We start from the raw sequence: 19,876 nt of genomic DNA, 5'->3' as shown, positions 1-19,876 counted from the left end.
ATAACCAAATTTGTATTAATTTGAAGTTCCAGTATCCTGTTACAATCTTTCAACAGACACACATGGACGATTTGGTTAGTCTTTGCTTTACAAGATATATTACTTTTTAAGTAACATTGTTTCCAATAAGTCAGTGTTCGTACTGCTCCAACTAAGCAATTCCTCAAAAGCATCACCTAAAGCTTAGTTTCCTTTCAACCTTTTTTGTCCTATCTCCCCCTTCAGAATTTTTTTTCTCCCATCACAATCTAACCCATAGGATCCTATGTTATACTCGTAGCCTCAACCCCCCCCCCCCACCCTGAATATTCCATCGCCCACATTGGGAGTCACTGACCTAAAGGATCCATTGTTACTTATTTACACTTGTCAAGTCTTTTCACATTAATTTTACATCAATAAACTACTCTTTCTCTAAGGAAACCTGATTCAGTTAACAGAGTTCTGAATAGAGGGCTTTCCCATGTTCACATCTACCTGCATAATTTGATATATATTTGCTGCCTGTCCAATAAAATTCATGCTCATGTTTTTAATGCATCTCACTTGCATTTTGTTATAATATTCCATGCAGATAGACCTAACTAAAGCCATGCAGTTGCTAGATGTGGACGTCATATTGAAAGTCCTTTCTTCCTTGTTGTTAGAAAGGCGTGTGCTTTTACTTTCCAAGAATTCCAGGTAATTAGTTTATAATATTACCTTCGCTTATTATTTAATTGGCATTAAAATCAATTTTTGGATGTTCCCTAATGGAAATCGTGAACTGGATGCTGAAGAGGTATCTTAAGAGTGTCAATTTTTCCTCTTTTTTCTATTGAAATCACAGATCATAAACCATCTTTATCTAAGTGTTCTATGGAGTTTTACTATGGGTTAATCACTAATAAGTAGATTTTGTGGAGAGTATGTTCTGTTTTCATATGATTTGATGAATCTTATTTTTGAGAAAGTCGTACTTATTTTTTTAAAAACAGTTTAATATATATACTGTATATTACATTATATTAATATGTAATGTTTGTTGTATTTTCATGGTTTTTCTTTTCAATTATGCTGCAGTGATAAGCATTTTCCCATGTACAGTCCCCCCCCCCCCCCCCCCCGCGTATTATAAAATAAAATTTTGTGTACTCTTATAGCCTACTGCAGTTCAGTAATAGTCCCCAACAACAGAGTGTCCAGGATCACCAAGGCATCCACCAAGCTTTTCTTTGGTATTCTGGAATCACTAAATTACAAGTTACTGTGTTAATGAAACAACAGTTTTCATTGTAAATTTGCTCATTTGCATCCCCTTCACCCTTTACAAAAATTAGTTCGTGCTTCGCTAGACCTAAAGGTTTTGAACTACTAGGTGGTAATGTAATTGTAAAATTTCTTCCCAACACCTGCAGTGTTACGGTATAGAAATCTGTTATGCTTGGATGCTATTGAACAGATTGTTAGTTTAATTTTTGGTATGAGTATACTACTACTATTATTACTTAACTGAACATGCACCTCGTAAACATTCCTCTGGGGGAATTTCTACTGAATTGGTACATGCCAGAAAGAGTGTTCTGAGCGTATGTGTGGCCCTAACATATTTATGTCGTCAGAGTTACTGTGCTGTCACTTGCTGTTTTCCATATGTTGAAGTAAAAATAGCAAGTGATTAAATTTTAGTGTTATGTAAGTATAGTGCTGAAGGTCTGCCGGCTCTCTGTGGAGAAACTTAATGAGAAACCAGCTCACACGTTCACGCTTTAAAATTGGAAAACCGTTCATAAAAACTAACTGTCACCAACCACCACTGTGCTCATAACAAGGTTCGAAGTAACTATGCCCAATATGAATATACCAAGGCTTTGATATTAAATAAAAAAATTTCTAGATTGTTTTTGCCATCTGCAGTTGACATAATTAACTTTGCAACTTTTGTTTGCTTTTGCAACCATGTGTTCTTTTGTAAAAAAAATACCTTATTTAGTATGCCTGATTAACCCTTAGAATTCAATCAAATGACTATAATTCCATATCCCATATTCCTCTACATTTGCCAACATGCCGAAAAAATTGGGAGTTAAAATTATAAAGCTTTTTTGAATGTTAGAGTCAGGCCTGTTCCAGGCATGCTGGGAAAAATGAGGTTCAATTAAGATCACATGATACATTCAGATGATATAAATCCATATTAAATCCTGAATAAATATGAAAATCAGAATAAAGTAGCAGATTTTACTATAACAATCGTGTTTTGTCTAGGAATTGGATAGTGAAAATTAAGCATTAATTTATTGCTCTAACCTAAATTATTGTCAGCCTAATAAAGATACTGTGTTTTGCACCTTTTTTTGCATGTTCAGAGAATGGGGAAATGTGTGGTCACTTTAGTATTACAATACTGTATATCATGTTTGGTGTGTTTGGTTATGGAATTCTTGAACTTTTTGCTCTGCTTATTCAAATTTTAAAAATATGATCAGAGATTACGAAAATATTTTGCAGTCTACTAATCTCATCTAATCTATGAGGATGAACATAATTATTATCCAACATTTGCAGTAAACCAACATCTATGGTAGCAAAAGCAAACATGAAATTCAAACTTGCTAAAATGCAGAGAACAAACGGGGTTCAAAATCAGTGAATCAGTTTAATCTTCAAGTCTAGATGTTTAAGAATTTTCCAGAAACTGACTCAAATTTCCCAGCAAGTCAGCTAAGTGAGCGGTCCGAAGCTTACAGGAATTCCTCTCTTGAAACTGAAATAGCTAATGTGCAAGGGAATATGATATATGCATATTTATATTCTACTGATACCATATCTGTACAGGATTAGGCGCAAAGCAGTATAATAAAAATTTACAGGACATTTCAGGTTTAATGTATGTATGACAATATAAATATAAATTTATATTCACACGCAAAAGTGAATTTTTATTTTAGTTACTTTATTTATGTTACTGTTCTTTGCTTAATTTCAGGAACCTTTTCTCTTGTTACAAGGCAATCACTTCACTGCTGTATCCATTCCAGTGGCAGCATCTAATGATTCCCATGGTTCCTAGTTGTTTGCTTATACAGTGCTGTGCAGAGTCTCCTTATATATTAGGTGTTGTATCCATGGATTATGAGAACATCTTGGACTTGCTGTCAGAGTATCAGGTTTGTTTGTAATGAATATGCTAACCATCTACAGCAGTGGTTCCCAATCATGACCCCCTCCCCCCATCCTGGAAAATCATGTTAATGAACTAGGCAGGTTGCGAGAGAATTTCTTAAATAAAAACATTTTGACTAGAAATTTATCTTCATCTTTAGCAATGTGAAATAAAATGCCGCTGTGGTGGTCGAGTGGTTATAATGCCGGACTCGTGATGCGAGGATCCGGGTTCGAACCCCACAGTGGTGGTCGGCTGAAGTTGGTTTTCTGTGGTTCCCAACTTCAAGGCGCAAATGCGAGCCGATCTCCCCGTTAAAAAGTCTCGCCACAGAGAGCAACAGTCCTACAACGATAAATCATTCAACCATAACACTTCACTCATAGTTAGTAAAACTGGGGGCAGATGACAGCACTACACATAACAAGCATTACACAGAAACAAACTTTACGCCAGGTTGCACTACACGTACACGCACATTCCCGCATGTACCGATTCGTTGGGGGGGGGTTCCGCGGGGGGGGGTGCAGTAGTAGGTAGGGGCTCGGGGATCCATGATGTTCTTAAGTCAGCCACCTCGTTGGGCAATTTGCCTGTTGTGGCGTTGTATTTGTATTTGTATTTGTATTTGTATCAAACCAATCCCCTTAAAAAAATCATGTATCATATAAATGTATAAATAAATCATATTAATCCTTGTAATCCCCTTAACTTTTAACTGAGCTATTTAACATATACGTTCAAATTTCTACATCTGAATTGAAAAGCTTATTTTCAAAAGGGAACATTTCCCTTTTTTTTTCCAAATGCACTTTCAATAATTTCTGAATCTTTGGGATGAGTTCTATCAAATTCTGCAACAGCAGGGGTGAAAATATGCTATAATTGCTACAAGCTGCTACAATTTCCGACTGTTACATTTTGTTATAATTTCAGACCATTTGCTACATTTTGCTACAAAAATGCCGAAACTCTTCAATTCTGCAACATCTTGTGCCAAAAACAAAATTTTCCCTTAAGAAACTTTGAAGTTGCATCACAATAGAAGTGGGCTTTTTGATAAAATCATTTGTCTTCCCTGCAATTTTATTTCTTTTGACCACATATAGAGTTAGCTTGAGACCCGCCCCCAGGATTCAGCGCCCAGGCTTTTGACAAGGTATAAAATGGGACCAAACTATGCGAATCGCCGCTCATCCGCAGAACAACAACAAAAAAACCTTCAATCGCTGTTTCCAGCTAATTTTTTTTTTTTTTTTTAAGAAAAGAAGTTGACTCCTTTGATTTATGCATTCCTTATCTTAATTGTTTTTTAAATTGCATCACAATTTTCCCTGACTGGCTGTACTTGATGAAACATTCACGTATCCTTTAACAGAATGGAAAATTTTGCGAAAGAACGTATTATCGCACTGGAAAAACAGCAATGACAAATCCATGTTCACCATCAGGAGTTGCAATGCAAAAGCCGTCTGTAAATTCAGGGTGTTTACGATCATGGAAAAGGGACGAAATCCCAGAAAAGTAATGAAATGAGAAAAGGGTCACGAATAAGTAAAGAATGGGGAGTGAAAACAGATGTACTCTAATTGAATTTTTTGTGAAAATAGAATCCTTCTATTAAATTTCTAATAGTTTAATCATTATTCTAGTTTATATTTCTATAGTTTAAATAAAAAATTATTTAATTCTAAATTAAATCTTTAAGTCTAAATTACTATAATTTAAGTTAAAAATAATTTAAGTCTATAGTATATATATATTTAACCACTCTATTTACATTTCTTAGAATTTCTAATAAATATTCTAAGAATGACCCAGCAAAAGATGTTTTCTCAAAGTATTTTGAATTAAACTGAAATAATGATCAAAAGTGAACTGAAAAAGAAACACTTATCATTTTAAATATGAAATGGGTAAATTCTGGTAAAAGGCACAAGATCACACGTTATTTATTCATTTCTCCAATAATGTTTGTCGAGGCCTAAACATGAGAATGCAGTTGATGGTGACAGAAAAAAAGTTTTACATTTTTCGAAAATATAAATGCCATAGGTGAATCAACGACAGTGGAGGGGAGTAAGTTCCAGTTAGTTATGGTATACGGAAAGAAGCTAGAACAATCAAAAATGCTTGAAACTGAAGAGAACAAATGCACAACTTAGACTTGCATCAATGGCAAAAACAAGAAAACAAGTAATATATATTCAGAATAAATTTATAAACTGTACATAGGAACAATAAAATATGAAAACTATTTGAGATGGCAGTGTTTTATTTTAAATGAAGTTTATGATGGTAGTATGGGAGGTGGTGGGGGAGTTCATGCTTCTAAAAAGTTTGGGAACCCACTGATCTATAGTAACTGTTCAGTCGGAATAAAGTTTTCCATTCCATATATCAGCGTTCTTCAACCTTTATACCACTAAAGACTGATGAAAGTAGTTGGAACCAATAGAAATGGGAGAAATTATTTGAGTACCAGCAAAAAATAAACATAAAAAAATATGATAAATAATTTGCAGACCGGCAAAAAATAATCAAGAGAAAAAAAATATGGTAAATAATTTGCAGACCGATAAATATAAATAAATGGAAGAAATAATTTTTGAGGACTGGCAAAAGATAAATAAGTAGGAGAAACAAATATAAATGGGATAAATAATGATTTGTGGACTAGCAAAAAATAAATGGGAGAAATAAATCACAGACCTGTGTGTGCTTATAGTTAAGATAAATAAAGACCATTATATATAGAGACTATAATATTTAATTTAATCTAAAATTATGTTATGGCTATATGAATGAGCCAAAATATTTCATGGACCAGCAGGAAATTCCCACGGACTGTCACCAGCTTGCAGACCAGTGATCGAAGAACACTGCAATATATTACTTAAGGAAGTAATTTCAAAATTCATTGAAACAAATAATTTCAAGATTTATTTAATGAAGTAATTTCAAGATTTATTTAAAGAAATAATTTTTCAAGATTCATTGAAAGAAATAATGCCAAGATATATTGAGATGAAAATAATTCCAAAATATTGAGAAGGAATGATTTCAAAATTTTCAGAATTTCCAAAATAAATACTTAAAGAATCATTTTAAGTGATTTAAAATTAAAATATAATCAAAAAATTCTTCAGGGCTAATCAAAATTTTTATAATTAATAAATGAAATAGAGTCTTCAGTTATTTTTGTTACTGTTTAATTTGAGGCCCCGATGGCCATCTATTAAGATGTCATCTCAACATAAATTGGATGAGAAGCCCTTTAAATCTGGAGATTCCTCTTACAACTATATATACACCTCAGTATGAGTTGGTGGCTCGCAGGCTTTGTGAAAAGTTTCAATTTGGCCAGCAATGTCTGAAAGGTTGAAGGCCCCTGGCTTAGACGATTTCACTCATCAACTGCAATTCTAAAAGGGTGGAGGTGATTTTGAAAGTGATGTCAAAAGACAGGTTTCAGCACAATCTCTCAAGAATGGCAAACATGCTGATGAGGATCATTTCAAAAAAGACCATATTTAGCTAGACTTTAACTAATGAAGTTTATAGTATCGTTTTCATTCTTTTTTTACTGACCCTTGTGTAAATGGCATTTATATATTTGTTATGGTTTTTTTCTTCATTTTTAATTTCATCCTTTGTTTGACAATTTGCCTGTTGTGGCTTTCAAAAGTTGTTTCAGTTTTGAAGACTTAATTTTGTTTGCTTCTAGTACAGTAGAGTGTCAATAATCTGAGGTGGATGGGACAGAGGCTACCTCGAATTATGGAAAAACTCGAATTATCTGAAAAACAATAAAGAAATGCTTTAAATGTTGGTTTTCTTGGGGGAAAAATACAGGCAAAAGCATTACTAGCATACTTACTGTATTTTTAATTCCTGAAGAATGTGAAAAGGGTGCGAAGATGAGAGAGTGCTTTAGAAGAGTTGGGGGATGGGATTGGTGATAAATACAAATAATACAAATACAAATACAACGCCACAACAGGCAAATTTCCCAACGAGGTGGCTGCATCATGGATCCCCGAGCCCCTACCTACTACTGCTACACCCCCCCCTCCCCCGCGGAACCCCCCAACGAATCGGTACATGCGGAAATGTGCGTGTACGTGTAGTGCAACCTGACGTAAAGTTTTTGTTTTCTGTGTAATGCTTGTTATGTGTAGTGCTGTCATCTGCCCCCAGTTTTACTAACTATGAGTGAAGTGTTATGGTTGAATGATTTACCGTTGTAGGACTGTTGCTCTCTGTGGCGCGACTTTTTAACGGGGAGATCGGCTCGCATTTGCGCCTTGAAGTTGGGAACCACAGAAAACCAACTTCAGCCGACCAACCAACTTCAGCCGACAAATGACACTGATAATTTTCAACTGCCTTCCCAATAATTTTTCATAAGCAATTAAGGGACGATGCCATTGTCAACCATCACAAATAAAACAGTCAAACTTTCTCCTCTTTCTAAGCGACTGCCCAAAACTTAAATTTCTCTATGTCCATTGAAGGGAATCTGATATTTTATTACACGAGTTACTCATTATGGGGCTGGGGGCTGCCTGGTCCCTTTCAAACTGAAATTACTGTACAATACACACATTCTATTTAGTATTTCTAGAAAAAAATAAAGTTGGATTCTTAGGGGGGGGAAAGGAGAGAAAGAGGGTCTTAAAAAAGGAAATTCGAAAATTTTCTGTGCCTCAGATTATCCAGAAACTCGAACTTTCAGGGATCTGATTTTCGAGACTCCACTGTACATAGTTTTTTTCTTCTTCATCAGCTTCTGATTATCGATGCTGATAGAGGGCATATCTTGAAATCATGCAGTGATGAAGATACAATTCTTCCACGGAAAGTTCACAAAGCTGTAGTTGGAGCTCTAACTCTATCAAAGAATATGACTGGTAATTTCTTTTTTCTGGTTTCAGTATTAAAGTTAAACCCTAATCATTACATCACTAATCATTAAATGTTTGATTATTATTATTTCTTACTATCAAACTTTATTTTGCAATGTGAAGAGACTTGATAATAAATCATATTAACAATGTTTTCATTTTTATTGTTACTTTTAGCACATACTGCAGAAAATCTTATTGATAATATTTTTAGTTATTCGATTTCAAATCATGTTTAACTCTGCAGACCCCACTGAAATGATGAGAGACATAATGATATCAGAAGCTGTTGTTCATATGTTTGTTGAAATATTTGGCCGAGTGGAGAGTTATTTAGCTATGAATGATTGTGGTACTGTGACATTTCAGGTAAGTATTTTTATTATTGTTCGCCACACTTTTTTGTGATGGAAAATAAGTCAAGCTTATATTATAATATTTGCGACAGAATCTATTTGAATTTTAAGACATGAGCTTGTTTAGGCAAAGTAAATCAAGAATATGTATAAGCATAAGACTGACTTCACCACACACACTAACTCCGGTCACATCGCTACACTGCAGTTTACTGCCATTATATTTATTAGAGAGTTGGGTTGAAAATGAAGGTGCCATCTGTTGGTGGTCGCCTCGAACTTGTTAGGAAAAATGTCTTTTTAGGTAGACAAGCATCTTACCACCGTGCCACTCAGGTATCAATCAAGAGCAAAACTGCTGAAAATAGCCTGTGGCATGCTTTGGCTGTTACAGTAAAGCCAATGTGCAATTGTCATTTTGGTTGGTACAAAAATGTAACTGAATTATATGTGTATGTGTTATAGTTGAGCCTGTCTCAACCAAAGCAACTGGTCTGGAGTCATCTGAAATAGCAATATCCTTGATTAAAATACGGATGATTCCAGAGAATCAGAAAGTCTGAGAAAAATGAGTCTTTGAGATCATAAGTGAATTTATTAACAAAGTAAATAAAAATCAAACTTTCATATGTGATGGTGAATTTGAAAGTTTGTAAAAATATTTTCAAATTGAAAATTTGATTGGTTTTCTTACTCATCATGCATCAAGCTGAATTAGTAAAAATGCCTTTGTAACTGGTTTACACACGTTTTGGCCATGTATTCAGTTAATAAGGCTCTATAGTGCTAATGGACCTATACAATGCCTTCAGATGGATCACTAAAGAGATCAACTTCCCTCCCTTTGCCACTAAAGATGTCCCCAGCCGCTGATGATGGACACCAGAACTCTGCCCTGGACTTATCCCATTGCAGAGAGCTCTTCCAGCCAAGCTTCGTGGAAGTCTTTCCCCCAGTAGCTGTGAACAAAATGTTTGGAAATTCAAAATCCACTCAGTTCCAGGCTAAAGAGAGCCGTGGTTATCTTCTCGCAATGAACAATGATGCTGGCCATGAAAGCCTTCATTTCTCTACACACTGTTCCACCCAGGGTTTAAGCTAGATAAAAAATTCCTTTCGCAAAAAAACGAAAATGGGGAGAAAAGCTTTAGCAAAATGCTATAGTGCTAATGTAATGCTTGATGGTTGGATGTCTATTCGTTCTGTACCTCCTATATGCATTTTTGCGAAAGTGGCTACCATTTCTTTCGCATCCTAAGATTTTTTTTCGCATTTTGTGAAAAATTCAAGCTTAGCTTAAACCCTGGTTTCACCCCCTGTGCAGTTTTAGAATATGAAATGAAAGAAATTGGTTTTTCTTCTATAATTGATATTAGTTGATAGCATACAAATTGTTCCCCCTTCCCCCTCCCCCATTAAAATTTCAGAAAGAAGCTTTTCAGAAGAGCTGTCCATCGAAGAGCATACAGGCATTCCTGCAATGGTTTTCAGAAAGCCAGATGTTTGAAATATTTATTGAAGAATACATCTGGAGGATAAATTATCGGGAGATTTGTCATTCTCAGCAATATAGTGAGTTTATTGATTAATTCTACTTTTTTCACTCTTTTATTTCCATTTTTAATACAAACCTATTATATAATATTTTTGATCTCCCCCCCCCCAGCACGTGTTCTTGAATTATTTTTCACTACACATCTGTTGAAGGTTGTTCAAAGGGCAGTTTTTTGAAGTAGAGGGCAGCACACTTAATCTAGATAAACATGTCTGGATTTTAGAGCTTCTGCTGCAGAGTTTTATAAATTTAATAAAATTTAAGTTTCCAGCCAAATTTGCTAGATGCTAAGCACATTTTTTTTTATGGGAAAAACTGTCGAATTATTTATTTGTTCTAAAACAGGGTTCACCTGGAAAGTCGGAGATACAGGAAAAGTCAGGGAATCGGAGAATAGTCAGGGAAAATGTGAAATATTTGTCAAAAGTCAGGGAAAATTCTTAATACTTAGGAAAAGTCAGGGAAAATCTGAGGGAGGGGGGGGGGGGAATCAAAGATGATAAATCTACAAGTATATTCAAGTGGTTGATCTTCACTTTTTTCCATAGAAGATTATTTTTCAAATCTCCTGGGAGAGAAAAAAAATCCCTTATCGCCATTTTCCTCCAGATCCCTCTACTGAGAGAAATGTCTTATCCGTTGAAGGGTGGGATTTTACATACTGGAAAACAATGTTGGCCCAGGTCACTGAGTCTGCCCTCTGAGTAAATAAATGAAGAGATCTAAAGATGAGAGATTCTCATTTCCATTGTTGAAAACAAAGCCAATACCAGTTCTAACTTCTTTTCTGTATCTTCTGAAAAAGAAGTTCTTTCCTCCACATTATATAGTGAAGCAATGATTTGAATTCAATTATCTCTTTGTGAGATTTCGAAGGAAACTGGTATTGTGTGCAAGATCATATATACAATTGATTTTGGAAGGGGTGGTGGTGGCGGCAAAGTATTAACATTCTGTCTGCAATGTGCTTTTCAATATTATATTACTGAGAAATGATATAATTTAGAGTGATATTGGACGGTTTCGAATTATGTATGTGTGTGACAGAGTACATGCTTTTGGTCAGGAAAATTTTTGAATTTGTCGGGGAAAGTCAGAGAAACGATCGAGCAGATTTTGCTTGGAACCCTGTAAAACTTGCAATTTTTTAGTCACTAAGATGATTTGTCACGTCTTCCATTTTACATTATTGATTTGCAATGAGCTATTTTTGTGTGTGTATCACATATTTCTTCCCATTCAAATAGTTATATTGGATTGTTTGGATGTTTGTAATCCATGGATTGTTTTTTCAGCATTCTTTGAGAAGCGGGTAGAGGAATACAAATTGGAGATGATGCACGAAAGTGGGAAAATATCAAAGAAAATTGGCAAAACTGTCCGTAATATTGGTATGAATATTATTTTCATTTTTTTTCTGCTTTTCTTTTCTGAAAGCAAATTTAATATCGGGGCATGTTGAATCTGTAACACATAATTAAAACATATATCATCTAGTACTGTAAGGCCCTCCTCACACGGGGAAACTAAAGTTCGGCAACTGATAAGAGAAACCGTCTCCCGAAGACGGTACGTATATCGCTCTAGACGCCCTCACACGAGGAAATTAGCGCCTTGGCGACGAAATATCAAACGCGACTCGGTCACTTGGCGACTGACATGCTAGTCGCCGCCAACTTTTGTTGAAGAAATTAGAGAAACTGCCTTTGGCATTCCTTCATATTTTCGCCATGCGAGTTTGGACTCATATTGAAAAACAATCCAGAGTATATATATATAATAAATTATCAGTTGAAAGGATATAATGAAATTTCTTCAGAATTTCAGTTCACAGATAAATACACGATTTCTTTATTTAAATTGATATTATTTTGAAATTATAATGAAATCAGGGGCGTGGGAATTGTTTCGAAACTGTGGGTGCTCGTCTTTAGTTTTATATTGGAAAGTTTAATTTCTTAATCAATTCTGGGGTGCTTGGATTCATGCCACAAATTACCGTGGGTGCTTGAGCTTGCACCCCTGGCTCTGACGCCACTGAATGAAATGGTAAACCAGGACTGTCATTTCAATTTTTTTCGGGGGGGGGGGGGGCAAAGAACATATACTCACTGTATGTACGTATATATACTATTTATAGTGTATTTTTGAAAGCCGGGGGACAATAGCCCCCTGATCCCCTAGATGACGGGTCCGTGGTAAACACATGGGCCCACCCAGACACTCCCCCGCGGGGGCGATTTCAAAAGAAGATGGAGCATCACAAAAATTATATCTGGTAAAAAATTTCAGGAATAACCAAATGAATTTGCCAAGTAGGATCTCAGAAAAAACAAATCTCCCATGGCTGGGAGCCCCCATGTTGCTCTTAAGGCGGCCCTGGATAAGAACCTGCAGAAAATTTCAAAATACTGTCTACTTTTACATGTACCTAAACCAGCACATGTTCCATAGGGATGGTCCCTGATTTTCCCCCTTGCTTGGAATGTCTGTAATCTAGGTCACGTACACGCACATCTGTGTGTGGGAGTATTCGGGGAAAATCATTCCCTGAAGCATAAACAACAATTCATGTGTTGTTTGTCTCTAGTTTTGCCTATAGTTTATTTTTTGCCTCTGAGAACCAGCTTTCGTCGTTTCATCTCATGAAACTACTTAAAATTCTGCGTGACAATATTTTAACTAATAAACAATAAAAATATATTAAATCCAACATATATAGGTACTGAAAGGCACATTTATAGAGGGAAAAACAGACGATTTTTTTTCCAAATGAAATGAAATTATACTAAAAAATTATCTAATTTTTACCATGTTATTGTCATTTCAAAATGATATCAATTTAAATAATGAAATTTTGTATTTACCTGTGAGCTGAAATTCTGTAGCAATTTCACATAAAATATAAATTATTTTTCTTATTTATTTGCTTCGATTTTTTCTAACCCGGTTAACAAGATAGTACCGGAAGATAAGAAGGAAAACTAATAGACTGTGCTGTTTTTACTCAAGTTTCCCGGGCTTTGAATATTTTTTAGTAGCACCGTGTGAGGGAGAACGGGCAACTCGACTCGTTCTAGTCAACTCAACTCTCCAAGTTGAAGCAACTCGAGCTCGATTTTAGTTTCCCCGTGTGAGGAGGGCCTAACACATTAGATGGTCGGGTTGAAGTGGTTGTCTGTGATTTTACAATTTCAAGCATGAATACGTGTCTGTCTACCATTTGATGTGTGCAGGCAACCTTTCAAGGCGATGCATACATGAACACTAAAATTCAGTCATCTGTCATTTTCACATCTAAGAGGTGGATGGCAGTACTTCTATAACATGAAAGATGCATAAGTTTAATATAATAGGGTCACACATGTGCTGTGTTGTAGTGTCATAAAACATTCAAACCATTTTTCTCCTGGCCTTATAGTTTTTTCTACCCCATTTGCATTGCTAAATATTCGTAATAAGTGATTCGAAAAGTTAAGAGTTTATTTCTTTCCCTATAAATTATTGTGCAAAAAAAATTGGTTACCATTTGCCGAAGCATCCTTAATTATTTTTTCCTTACAACTTTAAGGTATTTTTCAGGCACTTTTGAAATTCCGATGCTCCAGGCATAAAAAATCATCCATGGGACTTTTGATCGCATAAACATTGGAAAATGATTTTCCATGTGAAGATTTATAATGGGGGTGAAATGGTGCGATATCTAGTGAGAATTGTTGCATGTGGGTAAAACATTCCTGCCCAAAGACAAAAGAGGCCTTATAATTTTGCAGGTTTTGTCTGGTTTCAGACATATATCACATACTGAATATCAATTTATACAGTTGCAAAATGCAACTTTAGTCCACCCTCCTGTAGAAATATTCAAAACACACTTGATTTTTTGTTTGCCTGTCTGTCTTCTCTATACAAATCTACAATTTTAGACCAATTGTCACCAAATTATATATACAAAACTGGGTCCAACTTGAATGATGGATTACTTTACCAACTACAAAAGTGTTCAAATGGCATGCACTTTTTAAAATATAATTTTTGGAGGGATTATTATGCATAAAAAAATAGACAAATTAACTTTTTATATAGTTTCCAGTTTACTAAAACTTCCAATTAGGGAAATGGGGAATCTATTCCAATATATATCTAAGTTCCATATTTTTCAATGCAATGTTTATCAAGATATTACAACAAATAAGGACTACAAACCTTTACAAAGGACTGTCTTCTCGATCTCATTTTTTTTTTAATTATTGGTTACTATAGTGGCTTAAGATTATTCTTTTTAATTATTTTGTTTTTAGGCAGTTTGACCAGTGTATTCGGTCATGTTACTCTTTCCGTCCTTGTATTTTGCTTAGCTTAATAAAATAGTTCACTGATTGTGATCTGCTTGTCTGTAATAACTGTGACAATATTAAAGATAAGAAATGGCTATTCGATGACTTATTGATGTGTTGAGGAATTTGCATTCGCTTTAAAATTTTGATTTTTGGAGACACCTCTCTTGGACAAAATTATTAAAATGTAATTATTCAACCTTTTCAGGACCAAAAAATGAAATTTAAAAAAAAAACACATAATGTGTTGCAAAATCTCTGTTCGGAAGATAGCGAAAGCAGGAAAAGTTTGTGGCTCCAACTTAAAATCACTGGTCACGTAAGAAACTCAAATGAAATTGTGGTTTTATTGCTGAAAAGAAATTGACTGAAAATGTTTTATTATTTGAATTATTAGTGTGTGAAACTATTTTATTTCTTTTGGTAACAATTCAATTATATTTTTTACAAAATTTTTAAATTTTTAATTTAATATAAGTTTTTGGAATTTGTGAATTGAACCCTCAATAAATGCTGAAAAATTCAAAACACAAATATTTCTATTAATATCACATTTAAAAATATCGAGCTTTTGCAAATGACTGTTCAGAGCATAATATACATTTTGCTAATTGGAAATTTTGGTACACAGGGACTGTATAAAAAGTTTATTTTTTACCCTCTTCGCTCCAGAGTTACACGCATATGTGTAATTCATTTTTAACAATTTCAAATGGTTTTTAATGAGTCTTTTCTCAACTTAAGACCTAAAGTACACATATGGACCTAATAAAAATAGACATTAATTTTTTTTTTTTTTTCAAGGGCATTTTAACACACAATAAACACAGATCAATCAAAACAAAAATTTTATGGTCAGTTTTGGGCTGAGATGTGAAGAGGATATGGCCCCTCAAAAAAATTATGAAATTTTTAGGAACAGCATGTCATTGAAAAATGTTTCAAATGTAATGAAATACATGAATAAAATGGTACAATGTCTATATACATAGTTCTTTGCCTTTCTTCAGATTCACAAACTAAGCAAAAAAATTCATTTGTTTTATGGTGTAAAGTTTATTTCTTAGAGCAAAAGTTGTTATATCGAGGGGAAAGATATTATGAAGTTTGTTATTTTTGGCGACTGTTTTTCACATAATTTGAAAACTGATGAGTTTCGATTTTTTTTTTTTCTCCACCTCGATTGCTGGTGCAGGAGAAAAATTGAAGAACCTAAAGCTCTGAGAATTGATAAACATGAAGGGAAAATTATGGAAAAGATATGATGGGCTGTGAAACATTCATGAAGTGAACTAGCGTTGTTTGAAGTCAAACATGAGCAAACAAGTCAAGTGCTGTTCTATTCAGCAATAAGTCATATTGCTGTTCAGTTTTATCCTTGCTCTTATTTATACCCTAAAGACTGTGATTGATTCCGAAAAGTTTTATAACATTCCAGTTGATATTGAAAAGTACATATGTGAATGTTTATTGTCTTTTTATAACATTCACTGTTAACATATTTATTCAGTATCATCATGTGCTATGGAATATTATTTTGCTGCTTTCTTTTTTTCATCTTTTATTATGAATTGATAAACAGTCTATTTCCATATCTATGTGTGCATGAGATATATATATATACACAAATAGTGTTTATATAACGTTTTTACTCTTATTATAGCTGTGCCATGCAAATCCTTATGAAAAGCCATATTTTTTTAAAGGGGAAAAAAAAGCTTGTATATATTTTTTATGTGCCAAAAGCATTGCAAAAAGTCTCACTGATGCTTTGGTGTGATACATTCTTAAATGAAATTTTGGGGCCAATTTTTAGAGATCACCCTCTTTGATGAATGATGCATATTATTATCATGGCATCCACAGAAAATCCATAGCAATTTACAAGATAATATTACAAATTACAATTAGAATACTTCAAGCAAACTGTAAAAGATGGAATGGGTGTTTTGTGAATCAGTTATGAATATTCATCTACTCAGGTTCTTTAGGAAAGAAACTGTAATTGTGTAGTGATCATTGTGTGCGCCAGTTTTTCAGGTACAACCAAACCTCTGCTTAAGAACATTCAATTTTACTGGTGTAGCAAAAAATGTGACTTTATATAATTTTTAATTAGTAAAAATTTGCTGCAAAATATTTTGTAATATTATACTAGGGTATAATTGTAGTATTATACTAGGGCTTGACAAATCCATGTCGACTGAAAACATTGGCGCATAAAATTTCTTATGAGTAATTAGAGAAAAGGTGCTCAACCAATAGGAAAAAGCAAGCCACTTCATTGGTTTGAAAATGTGTCGTGGGCCACTTAAATCATCTGGAACAGTGCCATGATTCACTTGAGTGATGTGGAACCATGCCATGGTCCACTTGAGTGATCTGGAACTGGGCTGTGAGTTACTTAAGTGATCTGTGTTGCAGGTCACTTAAGTAATATGAAACTTGTCACTTAGTTAATTTGCACAAAATTTGATTTGAGGTCACAACACCGCATCAGATGACTCTGAGAAACACATCTGCAGGGCTCCCACTCAGAACATTTGAAAAAGTTGGACACGGAGGAGGCTGGGGCTAGACAACATAATCATAGCAGAATTTTAAAAAATTCCTCGAAAATTATATTTATTTTTATTTTTTAATTGTTGAAAAATAAAAATAATGTTCTTAACACTATTTCAGTGCCCTATAAAATTGATTCAAGCCAAAGTAAAATGACAGAAATGATTTAGTAACAAAAACAGTTTTTGCCAAAATAGTGTACTAGCAACCAGATAATTCTTTTCTGTCTCTCCTCACAATATATATTACATTCTTTTTTGGAGTCTTCCACAATTCAGTCTGTCAAGTCTCTTCGACAATGCACATCAAGTTATGAAAGCATGTAAGTTTTTTAAGAATATCTCTCTTTCGAGTCCACTTTTAAAAAAACAGTGCGAAATGTGTGAATTGCAGGGTCCAATGCAAATAAGTCAAGGTGAACTGGCTGGTTTTACTGCATTATTCATTTTTTTTTAAAGGGCTTTGTTTTCATTTTACTGTTTAATACCAATATAATCATTTTTGACAAATGAAGTGCTTTCATTTTTAGCTCTTTGCTGAACATTGTAAATATTGTTTATGCCTTTGCATGCCCTAAAAATACAGAAGACAAGTGAATGCTACTGAGTAGCATCAGAGTCACCAAATGTAGAATATAGGCCTATGTACTCCACTACTTTGTTATGCAAACTATTGTTTTTCACCTATACACAAAATGGGCACCATAATTTTGAATGATGAATGTTAGTTACTGTCTAAGACCAATTTTGTAAATACAAAATTTTTTTCCATCCAAGTTTTTAATGGCTACTCTACTTGTTGAACCCTCAAACTAAGCAAAAGAAAAATTAATGAATCAAATGGTCCGCATCCCCCCCCCCCCCGAAATATCCTGAAAAATTATACAATTTCTGCTTTGGCAGAATCAGTTGCAATCCACTACATTTTTATTATCTGCCAATATATGGATATCCTCCTCAACTAAAATCAATTGTATGAATTTTGTTGATAGGATTTGGTATAAAAGTAGGAGGAAAAACTAGAAAATAGCGCAAAAATAGGACATTTTACCAAAAGAGTGGGACGAGTGGGAGCCCTGCATCTGACCTCTGTGCCAAGGGTTGGTATGGATTAGTCTGAGGACACACAAAATTTTTGGAATTTATGTCAGTGTATCTACCAACATAGAAAGGGTTTCTCATGTTCAAAAGATGTCAAAATAAAAAAATTATTTTTGTCCTGTTTTTCAATTTGTCAAGCTCTGAACCATACTTAAAGTGCCTTAAGAGATTATTAAAGCTTTGAGAATTTTTTGGCAGATATTTAAGAATATGTCTATATTGCTATGGCGTGATATTTTTTGCGTTAAGCTCATCAATGGAAAATATATATTTGGATCAAGCTTATCTGGGGCGTACGCAGGATCAACCTTTGGAGGGGACAACAAGAATTTCTTCCAGGGAAATTTTGAGTGACAAACCGTCAAAAAACATTCAAATTAACAGAAACTGATCAAAATAACATGTAAATGGTATTTTCTTTCAATGCGACATTTCAATTTTTTAAATTAAATTTTTGGTTGGATTAAATTAAATTTTGCTTCGCATGCCCCCTCCTGCCCTATGTAGGCCTCTGAAGCTAATACTTGCAAAAAGCATGTTTTGTCTGTCACTAACTGGTAATATATGCATTTATTCAGTGTATTTTCATCATAGAGATGCTTCATTAAACAGTGTTTGTTGACTTTTGATACCACTTGCATCATAGTATTGGTTTTGTTTTGTTTTTTCAGTTGGGTGATAATGAGAACCACCCTCTTTTTTGTATTAACTGAAGAATCTTATGCCTCCTGTGCCATTTAATGTTCTCCTCAAAAGGAACCAATGAAAACTGCAAAACTGCCATAATATATACTTTTCTACATTTTTCTTAAAATCTTCCAGATTGTTCTGCAAAGTATGTCGCAGATTTCAGCATATTTTGCTTTGGGGCTAATGCATTTCATCGCAATGGTAGGTGCCATCTTCAGAAAATAAATACAGTCAGTTCTTGATAAGTTGAATGGACAGTGGCTGGCAAAAAACTTTTAGTTATCGTTAGTTCGAATTGTCAGAAATTGTGATTTCAGAGTGGAAAAAAGAATGATTTATTAAAATAGCATTGCTATTTACAACAAATATCATTAGTAAAACATGTCAAACTACTAGAGATGAATAAATTTGAAAAGATAAGTTATTCTAATCGTACTTGATTATTGAATGAGAATATTTTTCAAAACAACCTAGACATGTACATACTGTATTATGGAAACTGATGCATATACAGTCGAATACCTTTATAGCGAAAATCTCGTTTTAACGAACACTTTTCTAATCCCTCAAATAAGTATACATAGGAACAATGCAAACAATCTGAAATTCCTTTATAACGAAGTGATTTCTCCGGTCTCTTGGAGTTCATTATAACTGGATTCGACTGTATGATACTCGTATAAATGAAACGAATTGTAAATAAAGTGTATACAGGATTATTTTCCGTCAAAAAAATGCAGTGATTTTACTTTTTTTTTGTCCTTTCATGAGAGTCATTTACTTTTTGCAAGCAGACAAATGATACTGCTGAATAAACCTGCTAAATTCTATTGCTGAATGCTGTTTTTTAAATTTCTCTCACTCCCGAAAACTTCGATTTAAAGGAAGAAAACTTCAAGTCAAGGGAAAATTTTAACACTAAAATATGGAAAAAGTTTTGAGTTCAATTCATGGTTGCTCAGCAGAAAAAAATATGTTCAAGTCAAACATTGTGGTTAGAAAGTGACTTGAGCAGACATCTTTTTTCCTCTAAGCAACTGGGAGTTAACCAACACAAGGGGGATCCCCATTCAGCATTTTCTGTTGGTTCCTTCTGAGAGTATATCAGGCAAAGGTTTATTTACTCTTTCATTTAATGGTTGTCTTGAGAAAGGGAATGAAATAGTTAATTATAACAATATATATTTAATGGTGGTGTGATATCTAACAATTTTTTAATCATGA

At 34.1% G+C, this 19,876-nt stretch overlaps 1 protein-coding gene across 1 annotated transcript in view; it reads left to right on the top strand.

Moving 5' to 3' along the window:
- Window positions 1-18,584, top strand: part of LOC149071706 (DENN domain-containing protein 2A-like) — a 39,161-nt gene extending 20,577 nt beyond the window's left edge. Inside the window, exons 11-17 of the mRNA XM_089247683.1 lie at window positions 575-681; window positions 2,969-3,149; window positions 7,935-8,058; window positions 8,300-8,421; window positions 9,836-9,980; window positions 11,259-11,354; window positions 15,496-18,584. Coding sequence (XP_089103809.1) covers window positions 575-681; window positions 2,969-3,149; window positions 7,935-8,058; window positions 8,300-8,421; window positions 9,836-9,980; window positions 11,259-11,354; window positions 15,496-15,524 — 804 coding nt within the window. The 3' untranslated portion in view covers window positions 15,525-18,584. The remainder of the gene's footprint in view (window positions 1-574; window positions 682-2,968; window positions 3,150-7,934; window positions 8,059-8,299; window positions 8,422-9,835; window positions 9,981-11,258; window positions 11,355-15,495) is intronic.
- Window positions 18,585-19,876: the final 1,292 nt, after the last annotated feature.

The sequence above is a fragment of the Pholcus phalangioides genome, unplaced genomic scaffold, assembly GCF_987345545.1.
Source record: "Pholcus phalangioides strain wild (caught in Gottingen) unplaced genomic scaffold, Ppha-v1.0 ptg000018l_1, whole genome shotgun sequence".
NCBI lineage: Eukaryota > Metazoa > Arthropoda > Arachnida > Araneae > Pholcidae > Pholcus > Pholcus phalangioides.
This window is presented reverse-complemented; position numbering and strand designations above follow the sequence as displayed.